Genomic DNA, 14,534 nt, shown 5'->3' with positions numbered 1-14,534 from the left:
CAAAGCAGCCCGCTTGATTGGGACCCATTCAGCACCCTCAACATTCACTCCCTCCACCACCGATGCACAGTGGCAGCAGTGTGCACCATCTACAAGATGCAATGCAGTAACTCACCAAAGCTCCTTCGACAGCACCTTCCAAACCCGCAACCTCTACCACCTAGAAGGACAAGTGCAGCAGATGCATGGGAACACCACCACCTGCAGGTTCCCCTCCAAACCATACACCATGCTGACTTGGAACTATATCGCCGTTCCTTCACTGTCCCCGGGTCAAAATCCTGGAATTCCTTTCCTAACAGCACTGTGGGAATGTGCCTACATCCCATGAACTGCAGTGTTTCAAGAAGGCAGCTCACCGCTACCTTCTCAACTGCAATTAGGGATGGGCAATAAATGCTGGCTTAGCCAGCGATGCCCACATCCCACGAATGAATAAAAACAAAAGTAGTTTTGAAAAAGCAGTAGTTTTAAAATGGAGGCTGCATGTTTGAGTAGGCCTCATGTTAAAACAGAATGGGGTCTAAGGAGGTGCTGGTAATTAATAACTGAAACTTGTGAGCCACATCAGCAATTGCTAGTGTCTGTATAATGAATTATACAATGTCTGGCTGTTGGCCCGGTCCAAAAAGGGGTAGAAAGAACAGCAGGCCTTTATAAAATGTTGGGTAGGAGCAGGAAATGCCTATGTAAAATAAGAAGTAGACAATGCATGCTACTCTTTCCAGCAATCTAAAAGGTGATATATGATCTGTTCGGAACTGTAAATTACTGTCTAGACACTATAATGTGTTTATCTCTGCTGTGTGTCAATAAATAGTTTGCTGTAACCAACAGGTATCAAGTTAGAATCCGTTGAAATTCTGACATAATGTGAATATCATGTACAGTGAAATTTGCTGCTTCAATAAATCAGAGTTTTTCATTGTTGGATTAGAAAATATACATGCTTTTCATTTCAAAATATATTTGATAAATATAAGCTTTAAAAAACTATTATGCAGTGGATGGGGTAGCTGTTGAACAGGCAGATACCGAGTGCAGAGAGTCTGTGAGGAAGATTAGACAGTTGACAGGGCAAAGTTGCAGCCAGTATGATGGGTTGAAGTGTGTCTATTTTAACGCAAGAAGTGTCAGGAATAAGGGTGATGAACTTAGAGCATGGATCAGAACTTGGAGCTACGATGTTGTGGCCATTACGGAGACGTGGATATCACAGGGGCAGGAATGGATGTTGGATGTTCCGGGGTTTAGATGTTTCAAAAGGAATAGGGAGGGAGGTAAACGAGGTGGGGGAGTGGCATTGTTAATCAGGGACAGTATCACAGCTGCAGAAAGGGAGGTCGTCGAGGAGGGTTTGTCTACTGAGTCATTATGGGTGGAAGTCAGAAACAGGAAAGGAGCAGTCACTTTGTTGGGAGTTTTCTATAGACCCCCCAATAGCAACAGAGACATGGAGAAACAGATTGGGAGGCAGATTTTGGAAAGGTAGAAGTAACAGGGTTGTTGTCATGGGTGACTTCAACTTCCCTAATATTGATTGGAACCTCCTTAGTGCAAATAGTTTGGATGCAGCAGTTTTTGTCAGGTGTGTCCAGGAAGGTTTCCTGACTCAATATGTAGATAGGCCGACTAGAGGGGAGACTATGTTGGACTTGGTGCTTGGCAACGAACCAGGCCAGGTGGCAGATCTCTCGGTGGGAGAGCATTTCGGTGATAGTGATCACAACTCCCTGACTTTTACTATAGTCATGGAGAGGGACAGGAGCAGACGGGATGGGAAAATATTTAATTGGGGAAAGGGGAATTACAATGCTATTAGGCAGGAACTGGGGAGCATAAATTGGGAACAGATGTTCTCAGGGAAATGCACGACAGAAATGTGGAGGTTGTTTAGGGAGCACTTGCTGCGACTGCTGGATAGGTTTGTCCCGATGAGGCAGAGAAGGGATGGTAGGGTGAAGAAACCTTGGATGACAAGAGATGTGGAACAGCTAGTCAAGAGGAAGAAGGAAGCTTACTTAAGGTTGAGGAAGCAAGGATCAGACAGGGCTCTGGAGGGTTACAAGGTAGCCAGGATGGAACTGAAGAATGGACTTAGGAGAGCTAGAAGGGGACATGAAAAGGTCTTAGCGGGTAGGATTAAGGGAAATCCCAAGGCATTCTACACTTATGTGAGGAACAAGAGGATGGCCAGAGTGAGGGTAGGGCCGATCAGGGATAGTGGAGGGAACTTGTGCCTGGAGTCGGAGGAGGTAGGGGAGGTCCTAAATGAATACTCTGCTTCAGTATTCACTAGTGAGAGGGACCTGGTCGTTTGTGAGGACAGCGTGGAACAGGCTGATATGCTCGAACAGGTTGAGGTTAAGAGGGAGGATGTGCTGGAAATTTTGAATGATATGAGGACAGATAAGTCCCCGGGGCCAGACGGGATATATCCAAGGATATTACGGGAAGCGAGGGAAGAGATTGCTGCGCCTTTGGTGATGATCTTTGCGTCTTCACTGTCCACTGGAGTAGTACCGGATGATTGGAGGGTGGCAAATGTTGTTCCCTTGTTCAAGAAAGGGAATAGGGATAACCCTGGGAATTATAGACCAGTCAGTCTTACGTCGGTAGTGGGAAAATTATTGGAGAGGATTCTGAGAGACAGGATTTATGATTATTTGGAAAAGCATGGTTTGATTAGAGACAGTCAGCATGGCTTTGTGAGGGGCAGGTCATGCCTCACAAACCTTATTGAATTCTTTGAAGATGTGACAAAACACAATGATGAAGGAAGAGCAGTGGATGGTGTATATGGATTTTAGCAAGGCGTTTGATAAGGTTCCCCATGGTAGGCTCATTCAGAAAGTAAGGAGGCATGGGATTCAGGGAAAGTTGGCTGTCTGGATACAAAATTGGCTGGCCCATAGAAGTCAGAGGGTATTCAGCATGGAGCTCGGTGACCAGTGGTGTTCCACAAGGATCTGTTCTGGGACCTCTGCTCTTTGTGATTTTTAGAAATGACTTGGATGAGGAAGTGGAAGGCTGGGTTAGCAAGTTTGCCGATGACACGAAGGTTGCTGGAGTTGTGGATAGTGTGGAAGGCTGTTGTAGGTTGCAACAGGACATTGACAGGATGCAGAGCTGGGCTGAGAAGTGGCAGATGGAGTTCAACCTGGAAAAGTGTGAAGTGATTCATTTTGGAAGGTCGAATTTGAATGCGGAATACAGGCTTAAAGACAGGATTCTTGGTAGTGTGGAGGAACAGAGGGATCTTGGGGTCCATGTCCATAGATTGCTCAAAGTTGCCACCCAAGTTGATAGGGTTGTTAAGAAGGCGTACGGTGTGTTGGCTTTCATTAACAGGGGGATTGAGTTTAAGAGCCGCGAGGTTATGCTGCAGCTCTATAAGGCCCTGGTTCGACCACACTTGGAATATTGTGTTCAGTTCTGGTCACCTCATTATCGGAAGGATGTGGAAGCTTTAGAGAGGGTGCAGAGGTGATTTACCAGGATGCTGCCTGGACTGGAGGGCATGTCCTACGAAGAAAGATTGAGGGAGCTAGGGCTTTTCTCATTGGAGCGAAGAAGGATGAGAGGTGACTTGATAGAGGGGTACAAGATGATGAGAGGCATAGATAGAGTGGATAGCCAGAGACTTTTTCCCAGGGTGGAAAGGGCTATCACCAGGGGGCATAATTTTAAGGTGATTGGAGGAAGGTTTCGGGGAGATGTCAGAGGTAGGTTCTTTACACAGAGAGTGGTGGGTGCGTGGAATGCACTGCCAGCGGTGGTAGTAGAAGCAGATACATTTGGGGCATTTAAGCGACTCTTGGATAGGTACATAGATGATAGTAGAATGAAGGGTAGGTAGTTAGTTTGATCTTCGAGTAGGTTAAAGGTTCGGCACAACATCGTGGGCCGAAGCTGAAGGGCCTGTACTGTGCTGTACTGTTCTATGTTCTGAAATAAGTTGCAACGAGAAAGCATAGTAAAATGATCAAATAATTATGCTGAAATAAAATGTGAACTTTGCTAAAGGAGCACTAAATCTTAGCAATGAAGCAAATCGTGTCATATTATTCACTTTAATTACTTTATATTTGTTAAACAAATTTTATTCTTCTGGCCACTTAGATTTATGCTCAGTGAAAAGAAAACAATGGAACATTGCTCTACTTTAAACACCCACTGTTGGCATAAAGCACTCCAAGGTCAGGCTAAGCTCTCCATTCTGCCAACATAACCCTACTCAAACAAAAGAACAGCCTCCCATGTTGCACTGATGTAAACTTTATATTTCCTACATCAGACATTCTTTGTGGACTCTGAAGTAGACCAGCATCTGGTGACTATGGACTGTGGATTTGCATTCATTAGAAAGTTAGTTGAAACTGGCCAAACCATTTCGTTTAGGACCTTTACTACTAACAGAGGAGACTCTGACACCATCAGCATATACGAAATGAATATCAACTAAAGCAGTTAGTTTAGATTTTTATCCCAATTCTCCACACAACTCAATGTTAGTTGACAGTTTCCTGGGAGACAGAAAACTTGAGTTCTGAGATCATTGTTTAATCATCTCATGTGATGCCACATATAAAGATCAGTGATGCTGGGAAGTACATAATAATCCAAATCATGGAGATCAAGCAGTTGATAAGAGATTCCAATATGACAATTTCCTCCAGCAAAAGAAATACCCGATACAATCTAAAAAAAATGTAATAAGAAAATACTATTTGGCTCATAAGGCCCACACTTCCCATTAGGTAATGTTCAACATGCAGTGTAATGGACACTCCAATTGAACAACTCTCTTGGGCAAGTTCAAAAACCATCATTTAACCATGAACTGTTCCATTCTGCAAAAGGACATTTCCATAATCCCAAATGCACTTGAGCCTTTGTGCTGTAAAATATTTTCAATTATCCAACTATATTTTCATAACTTTGAATTCATTTCTTAACCAGAAATTTATCTAACTCCTTTTCAAAGCAGTTAACAGATTTTCTCCTTGTTCATTCATAACATAGAGGGCCCACCTGGTGGCTAACCAAATTTGGCAAAACAAAAAGATTGAGGGCCTTCAAAATACTGTCCACTCTACGAACTGCTTGGTCTCTCCACCCTTATCCACCTTAATCCTCTCCAACAGCACTCAACTTCATTAATTCCTGCCAACAGGATCAGTTACCACTAATCATCGAGTTACCCATCTAGAGCTCTCCCACGCACTGACCTGTGACGCCACCTGATCTTGCCAGCAGCAGGGCCCTGCCTAGGAAAAAAAAGTAATAGCCTGACACCTGATCACCTATTATCTACGAAAACTCTTGGCAAAGAAGAGAATTCTTGCAAATTGAGGTAATCTAGGTTCCACTATGCAGCAGGAAAGATCTTAAGTGAAGAGACATTTGCTATATTTGATTTGAAATTTACCTGTGCATCATTACACAGTAGAGGTAGACAAATACCTAAACTTTGAATTTTCATCTCATGTTAAATCTTCTCAGCATTTTAAAGAACTAGCTCAGGTACCTCACAATCTCTTTCATAGAGAAGTTCAATTTGGTAAGTCTCTACTCAAACTTTTTAAATCCTTTTCTCTCCTCCAAAATTTTTTAATTGTGTCACACTTCAGTTATACAGATTCAAATAACCTAGTTTAGCTTAAAATCAGATGCTCCTAAGATGTGTCACTGTATTCTTATCCAATAAATATGAATGTTAGTAAAATGTAACATAGAAAATCTCAATTTTAGCTACCTTTTCTGGATGCCACCAATACAAAGTAATATGTAGCCAACAGCACACAGAAAATAAAACAGCACTGTCAGAAGTCCCATAACAACCAAGTATTGAGATTTTTTGCATAAGCAGTCTAACTTTGTTGCACATAATTTACTAAAAATACATTTGAAATAAAAATATATGACAAAAGATGGATACCCAAAGTTCTTCTATGTAAAGTAAGGCACAAGGCACTGAAAACAAGAGCTCAAATTCTATGGAATCTGTAAAAAAAAAAAAATTGTTCTGGATACTGTCACAGACCCGTAATTAATTTTTTCTCCTCAGATTAAGAACAATGTGTGTGCCTTTAAGACTCTGTTAAAAACTGCACTTTTAAGGGCGAGAAGGCTCTGGAGTTCCTGGGACACAGTGTGCCCCAGATGCATTTTTGGTTACCCTGGGCAACAGCAGGAGAGAGAAAAGTCACATGGTAATGTTTCCATTTTGATTATGTGTAGAACTGGCAGAAATCAGCTAAGACCAGTTACATCTGAGACACTTTCCAGCGAAGCTAACTGAAGAAAGAAGCGGTTTTATTCTCTCAGAAAAATTCTACAAGGTGCTACAAGCCAAGTTAATTCCCCAAGTAAAAAAGAAAAGCTTTTCTTTTTCAAGAAATCGTATTGCTGTGCTTATCGTTCAAAGGACTGTTTATTGTTTGCTGCAGCTGAAAAGTTGAATGACTATCTTCTGAAGGACTATTATCAAATCCGGATGAAGACTTCGACTGACCTTTGACCATTTCCACATTAGAAGACCTCATCCATCAGGAATGTAACCTGTAAAGACTTTCTTATTTTATTTATTCTTAAGAGACATTATTAAAAACTCCACTTTTAAAACCAGTTAGCTGTCAGGTTTTGAGTGTATGAGTGTGAATGGGGGAGTTAGATTAAATTAAGTTATAATAGTGTTTAAGATTTAGTTCTAATAAAGTTATTTTGTTGTTGTCTAAAGATACCTGGGTTGGTCTGTTTCATTCTGGGGTTACTAGAGTGTTTAAGTGTTTAATTTGGCTGTTTTGCGATTGGGTGTGAAAGCTTAATAATATGCTGCGACCTGTGGAGTGACGGAATTGGATTAACAGTACGTTGCTCCCGCCGCAGTGGGAACAATACACTGATGAGCACAGCACTGGAAAATGCAGAAAAGGCACAAATGTGTGAAATACCATTAGGAAACCCAAAGGGAACTACTTCCAGACAAATCAATACATCAACTGTACATATCAATCACAGTTCATTACAGAAGTTACACTTGTTGCATAAACACAAATTCCTCTCTAACCTGGCACTTTACATTTTATCGCAGCTGAAGGACGACCAAAAGAGTGGAATAAAACAGTGCTCCACAATTTAAGAGCAATATTAATAGACTGGAGGTAGGTTGCCTACAATGCACTTATTAACATTACGTGGGTGAGTAAGCATTGAGAGTGTGAAAATGTAAATGAGACAAAAATACTGATCAAAAGCACAAAAAAGATAATCTGGTACATATTAAAAGCGGCAAATGAAACATATAGGAGTACCTGCTGTCTCATCATCTTCAGCTGTTCCTTTTGTTTCCGTTTTTCTTCTGCTGCCATTATTGCTGGAAAGAATATTTGCCCAGTAAGTTCAGCAGGTCTAAATAAACAATCCAAAAATCTGCAGCCTTTTTGTACAATAGGTGACAATCCCAATAAACATTTTTTTCAATACTTACCTTGTTGTTTTCTTGCTTCTTTAGCTTTCTGTGCCAAAGCTTGCTTTTCAAGTTTCTGCATCATCTTTAATTCTGCTGCTTTCCTTGCATATGCTAAATACATTTAAAAATACAATTCATCAAGTAATTTGCATTTGGGAATGAAATATAATTTATCCAATTTAGAAATGCTTACCTTGAGCTTCCAATTTTCGTAACAGTTTTGCATCACTGTTCTTTTGCAAATCTGGTCTTGCAATATTTGGTGGCCTGCCTTTGCGACGTCTCATTTTAGATTCATCTCTAGCACGCTGTTTTTCTGGGTTTGGTGGACGACCTCTCCGTCCTTCCATTGCCTTTATTTTTGGCATTATTTCCTCGTTTTTTAAATGGCACCACTGCATACCCTGAAATAAAGTTTATGCAAGATTTTTTAAATTGGTCTAAACTGCAATAATTTTTATAATAAATTGTGCTAAATTAAAACTCATGACCATCATAGCTAAATTGATTATTAACTTTTTAATGCAGTATCGTTCATTTTTTCAGTTAAGTAATCCTCCATAAATCATATATAAGTTGCGTGGCATCACAAGCAAAATCATTAGGAATAACTGCCTCTAAGAGACTTAAATCCTGAAATCCCAGAATTTCTTGTACCCATACCTTTACAGCAAGGTTATCGGATTAATTTTAATTCCTATTGTTCCAAATTGACTTCTTTCTGTAACATTTTGCAAGTTAACTCAGAATAATTATATCTTCATGATGAAAGTTATTTTCTCCATCTTTATTAAAAATTACATTTACTCAAAAAATATGCAACTATAACATGATTAATGATTCTATAAGTAAAAAATTTTTTCAGTTTTATGCACGTTTTTAAATGAACCTAAAGGGATTTCCAAGTACAAAATTAATTTACACTAAACCAATGTCGAGAAGGGCATGCAAGGTAATAGTACTGGGAAAAAAAGAGGAACACTATGTCAAAATAGTACCGCTAAGAACAAGGGATTATGTACGTCTTAGAGCTAAAGTTCACAGATTTATGTTAAAATGCTGCTGCTAGCGCTCAAGTTCAATTAGTGCCTGGTATAAGGACAAAGATTAAGGAAAAAGAAAGAACTTGCATTTATACAGTACCTTTTAGGATATCCAATGGAACTATTTCTGAAGTGTAGGCCCCGTTGGTATGCAGGCATATGGAAAAGCAAATTTGTGCACAGCAAAAGTCCCACAACCAGCAATCAGATAATAACTAATTACTTTGTTTTTTGGTGTTGGTTCACGGATATCTGCTGGCCTGAATACTGGGAGAACTCACCATGCGCTTCATAAAATCTTAATGTTCATCTGAACAGATAGACAAGGCTCCAAATCAACATCTTATCTGAAAGATAAAATCACTAACAATATGGTGTTCCCTCAGTACTTCCTTTAAGGATCAGCCCAGGTTGTGTGGGGCTACAGCTAAAGAGTCAGAGTTATACAGCACAGAAACAGGCCCTTCGGCCCATCATGTCCATGCCAGCGATCAAGCACCTATCTATTCTAATCCCATTTTCCAGCACTTGGTCCATAGCATTGTATGCTATGGCGTTTCAAGTACTCATCTAAATATTTCTTAAATGTTATGAGGGTTCCTGCCTCTACGACCCCTTCAGGTAGTGTGTTCCAGATTCCAATCACCCTCAGTGAAACTTTTTTTCCTCAAATCCCCTCTAAACCTCCTGCCCCTTACCTTAAGTCTATGCCCCCTGGTTATTGACACCTCCGCTAAGGGAAAAAGTTTCTTCCTATCTACCCTACCTATGCCCCTCATAATTTGGTATACCTCTATCAGGTCCCCCCTCAGCCTTCTCTGCTCTAAGGAAAACAATCCTTGCCTATCCAGGCTCTCTCCAGCCCAGGTAACATCCTGGTGAACCTCCTCTGCACCCTCTCCAGCGCAATCACATCCTTCCTGTAGTGTGGTGACCAGAACTGTACACAGTACTCCAGCTGTGGCCTAACTAGCGTTTTATACAGCTCCATCACAACCTCCCTGCTCTTATATTCTATGCCTCGGCTAATAAAGGCAAGTATCCCATGTGCCTTCCTAACCAGCTTATCTACCCGTGCTGCTGCCGTCATTGATCTATGGACAAGCATACCAAGGGCCTTCTGACCTTCTATACTTCCTCGGGTCCTACCATCCATTGTATATTCCCTTGCCTTGTTAGTCTTCCCAAAATGCATCACCTCACACTTCTCAGGATTAAATTCCATCTGCCACTGCTCTGCCCGTCTTAGCAGCTGTAATCCAAGGCTTTCCTCCTCACTATTTACACCACCAATTTTTGTGTCATCTGCGAACTTACTGATCATACCTCCTATATTCACATCTAAATCATTAAATATACACTACAAACAGCAAGGGTTCCAGCACCAATCCTTGCGGTACACCACTGGTCACAGGCGTCCAATCGCAAAAACAACCCTCAACCATCACCCTCTGCCTCCTACCGCTAAGCCAATTTTGTATCCAATTTGCCAAATTGCCCTGGATCCCATGGGCTCTTATCTTCTTGACCAATCTCCTATGCAGGACCTCATCAAAAGCTTTACAGAGGTCCATGTAGATGATATCAACTGCTTTACGCTCATCTACACACCTAGTCACCTCCTCAAAAAAATTCAACAGTATCTGTTCCTGCTGCATTTGAATTTTATTTTTAAAGTTCAAGAGAATGACCTCTGAGTACTACCATTGAGTCAAGCTGACAGTTGTTAACTTTAAGCATTTTCAATATCAAGTTTATACTGAAAAGTTCTGTCTTGTCTTTGCTAATGTTAAAAAAAGGCTCACCATGGGAGGAGAGCCCTATACAGCCATGCATGCACACTGCTCTCTGATGGATGGGCAGAGTGCCATCCATAATATAACTCAAGTCTTACTGGCTGCGCTGGAGGGAGGATTTTTGGATGGGAAACCCAAAAGTAAGGGTTTCCTGCACATCCTGCCAAACTTAATAACAGGACATCTTTAAATTCTTTTCAACAAGTTTTCTACACAACAGCGAGCTAGATTTACAGGCTAGTTGTAGGCTGAGCTGGAAAAGAGCCGGGGACCAGCTGTCAGATAAGTCGAACATTGTGGGTAAGGGATCAGACGATCATGGTGGGTGGTTGGGGGGGGGGGGGTGGGGGGGGGAAGAGAGTGATGTAAAGAGGGGTCAATCACTGGGATGGTAGGTGGGTGAGGTTGGGGGTTGGCCAATCACAAGGATCCAATCACTTGGAGGTAAGCTTGTTGGACGAGGGGAAGCACTCTTGCTCCATAAGCAGCGCAATAAAGGCACTTACTTCATTGATTCAGCCCTTCTCACCTCCCTTTACCTGCTGGGATTCCTGAGACCCAGGAATCCTGGCCTCTATGCATTAAAAATATTAAATTTAAATGGAGGCACACAACCTCTTTCAAACATTTTAGTGATTGACCTGCCACCATCAAAACTGGAGGTGGGCAAGTTGGAGGGTGTTTGAGCAGTTTAACATATTTACCTTCCCATCTATCCCTAACCCACCCATCCTTGGAGGTTCAAATTCCATCCTAAGGCTCCCTGCTCTTGAATTTTGTGTATGACAGAAAAACTTAACTGAATTTGCATTCCCCACAACCCTCAATCTTAAATAGTTTTATCAGATCACACATCACTTTGCTTTTCAAAGCGACAAAGGTTGCATGATAGCTAAGCTCTAATAGCTCTGCCCCTTTAGTTCTAGATAATATATCTGGTAGCCTTTCTTTTAACAACATAACATTTTTCTAAAATAGGCAGAACTAATCTGTAAATTTTGCTTTTGCATTAGTGTTTAATTCATTGGCACTTCTCAGCCAGGAATGCCCACCTTGAAGAAGTTCTGTCCTTCTCTTCGACAGGACTTCCGTTTGTCTCCTTTACCATGTTCACCTTCATTTGTTTTCTATCTCCCTTCTTGTGTTTGATCAGTTAACTACGAAAATGCGCTTTCACAGCCACATCTCCTTCCTCTGCAACTGTCTCCAGCTCCAACTTATCCCATGCGGAATCCAAATGAAATTCCACGCTTTGTATTTTAAATCCATCCACAATTACAGACATCTCCTAGACATTCAGCATTCCTCAAACTGTTCTCGCCATATCCTAAGATCCACTCTCAATGCCATGCATTGCCACATGCACACACTCAACCGCTCTCTTAAAGCAACACCAACTCACCCCATCTCAAAGCTGTCCTGGTCAACTGCTTCATTTCATCAGTGGCTTTAACACAAAAAATGTTCTTTTCTTTTCAGGCATGAAGGATCGCTAGCTTCAACAACTCATGGGTACCAAAAGACAAAAGAGCTGAGCTCCAGAGGTGAGGTAAGAGTGACTGCCCTTGACATCAAGGTGGCATTTGACTGAGTATGGCATCAAGGAGCCTGAGCAAAACTGGAGTCAATGGGAATCAAGGGAAAATTCTCCACTGGTTGGAGTCATACCTAAAACAAAGGAAGAGGTTTGTGGTTGTTGGAGGTCAATCATCTCAGTCCCAGGACATCACTGCAGGAGTTCATCAGGGTAGTGTCTTAGGCCCAACCATCTTCAGCTACAACAATGACCTTCCCTCCATAAGGTCAGAAGTGGGGTTGTTCGCTGATGATTGCACAATGTTCAGCACCATTCGTGACTCCTCAGATACTGAAGCAGTCAGTGTCCAGATGCAGCAAGACCTGGACAATATCTAGGCTTGGGCTGTTAAGTGGCAATTAGCATTCACTCCACACAAGTGCCAGGCAATGACCGTCTCAAACAAGAGAGAATCCAACCATCTGCCCTTGATATTCAATGGAATTACCATCGTTGAATCCCACACCATCAACATCCTGGGGTTACCATTGACCAAAAACAGAACTGGACCAGCCACAGAAATGCTGTGGCTACAAGAACAGGTCAGAGGCGAGGAAATCTGCAGCGAGTAATTCGCCTCCGGTCTCCCCAATGCCTGTTCACCATCTACAAGGCACAAGTCAGCAGTGTGATAGAATACTCCCCACTTGCCTGGATGGATGCAGCTCCAACTACACTCAAGAAGCTTGATACCATCCAGGACAAAGCAGCCTGCTTGATTCGGCATCCCATTCACCACCCTTCACCACCAAAGCGCAGTGGCAGCAGTGAGTACCATCTACAAGATGCACTGCAGCAACTCACCATGGCTCCTTCGACAGCACCTTCCAAACCCGCGACCTCTAACACCTAGAAGGTCAAGGGCAGCAGATACATGGGAATATCACCTGCAGGTTTCCCTCCAAGCCACACACCATCCTGACTTGGAACAATATCACTGTTCCTTCACTGTTGCTGGGTTAACATCCTGGAACTCCCTTCCTAACAGCATGTGGTGTACCGACACCACATGGACCGCAGTGATTCAAGAAGGGCAATTAGGGATGGGCAGCAATGCCTACGTCCCAAGAACGAATAAAAAAAATCCCTCTGGATCCTTCTATCCCTCCCCTTTTCTCTGACCCAATTGCTTCCTTGAATCTCACTCCTTACTGTGTATTCACAATATTCTTTGACCTCCCCGTCTCTGATTTTTAACAACCTGTCCTCAGCTAAGGACTCAGCTTCATCCCCTTACACCCTCACCTTGATGAATTTCGAGCTCAGCATGACACTGATGTAAGAAATGGCTATCTAATAACCTAATAAAATTTTAAGAAAATTAATTGAATATTATAGAAATAGCTCTATCTCTCTCTCTTGTTAAGAAAGATTCCATTGATGACTGTATCAGTGCCGTTTCCTGCTCCCGCCCCGAACTGGAAAATGTTATCAACTTTGCTTCCAATTTCCACGCTTCTCTCACCTTTACATGGTCCCAACCGATACTTCCCTTCCTCGACTTCTCTGCCTCCATCTCTGGGGATAGGTTGTCTACTAATATTCATTATAAGCCCACCGACTCCCACAGCTACCTAGACTACATTTCCTCACACCCTGCCTCCTGTAAGGACTCTATTCCATTCTCCCAGTTTCTTTGTATCCGATGCATCTGCTCTGATGATGCAAGCTTCCCTGACAGCGCTTCCGATATGTCTTTTTCCTCAACCGAGGATTCTTCCCCACTGTGGCTGACAGGGCCGTCAACCCTGTCCAGCCCATTTCCCGCACCCCTTCCCCTCCCTCCCAGAACCACGACAGGGTTCCCCTTGTCCTCACTTTCCACCCCACCGGCCTCCGCATCCAAAGGATCATCCTCTGCCATTTCCGCCATGTCCAGCGTGATGCCAATACCAAATGCATCTTCCCCTCCCATCAGCATTCCAAAGCGAACGGTCCCTCCACGCCACCCTGGTCCACTCCGCCATTACCCCCACCACCTCGTCCCCTTCCCATGGCACCTTCCCATGCAATCGCAGTAGGTGTAATATCTGCCCATTTACCTCCTTCTCTCTTCACTATCCAAGGCCCCAAACACTCCTTTCAGGTGAAGCAGCGATTTACTTGTACTTCTTTCAGTTTAGTATACTGTATTTGCTGCTCACAATGTGGCCTCCACTAATTTGGGGAGGCCAAACACAGATTGGGTGGCTGCTTTGCGGAACACTTCCGCTCCGTCCAAAAGCATAACCCCAAGCTTCCAGTTGCTTGCCATTTCAACACACTCCCCTGCTCTCATGCCTGCATATCTGTCCTGGGCTTGCTGCAGTGTTCCAGTAAACCTCAACGCAAGCTCGAGGAACAGCATCTCATTTACCAATCAGGCACGCTACAGTCTGCCGGACTGTACATTGAGTTCAATAATTTCAGAGCATGACGGGCCCCCCATTTTAATTTTAGTTATTTTTTTCTTTTTTATTTGTTTATCTTATTTTAGTTTGTTTCATCATTCATTTTTTTAAACCACTTTTTTGATGTTTGTGCTTTAGGCCAGGGTTGTTCATTTTTCTGTCAATTAACACCCTCACTGCACTAACACTTTGTCTTTCAGCACACCATTAATATACCGTTTGCCTTTGCTCCATGGCCTTCTGGTCAGTTATTCT

The 14,534-nt window shown here is 42.5% G+C and overlaps 1 protein-coding gene across 1 annotated transcript in view; it reads right to left on the bottom strand.

Moving 5' to 3' along the window:
* baz2ba (bromodomain adjacent to zinc finger domain, 2Ba) overlaps positions 1-14,534 on the bottom strand; it is a 414,581-nt gene that overhangs the window by 164,732 nt on the left and 235,315 nt on the right. Inside the window, 3 exon segments of the mRNA XM_068035275.1 lie at positions 7,317-7,378; positions 7,493-7,585; positions 7,668-7,878. Of these exon segments, the coding sequence (XP_067891376.1) occupies positions 7,317-7,378; positions 7,493-7,585; positions 7,668-7,878 (366 nt within the window).

The sequence above is a fragment of the Heterodontus francisci genome, chromosome 7, assembly GCF_036365525.1.
Source record: "Heterodontus francisci isolate sHetFra1 chromosome 7, sHetFra1.hap1, whole genome shotgun sequence".
Lineage (NCBI taxonomy): Eukaryota > Metazoa > Chordata > Chondrichthyes > Heterodontiformes > Heterodontidae > Heterodontus > Heterodontus francisci.
Note: the sequence above shows the minus strand (reverse complement) of the source record. Positions and strands in the feature narration are given on the sequence as shown.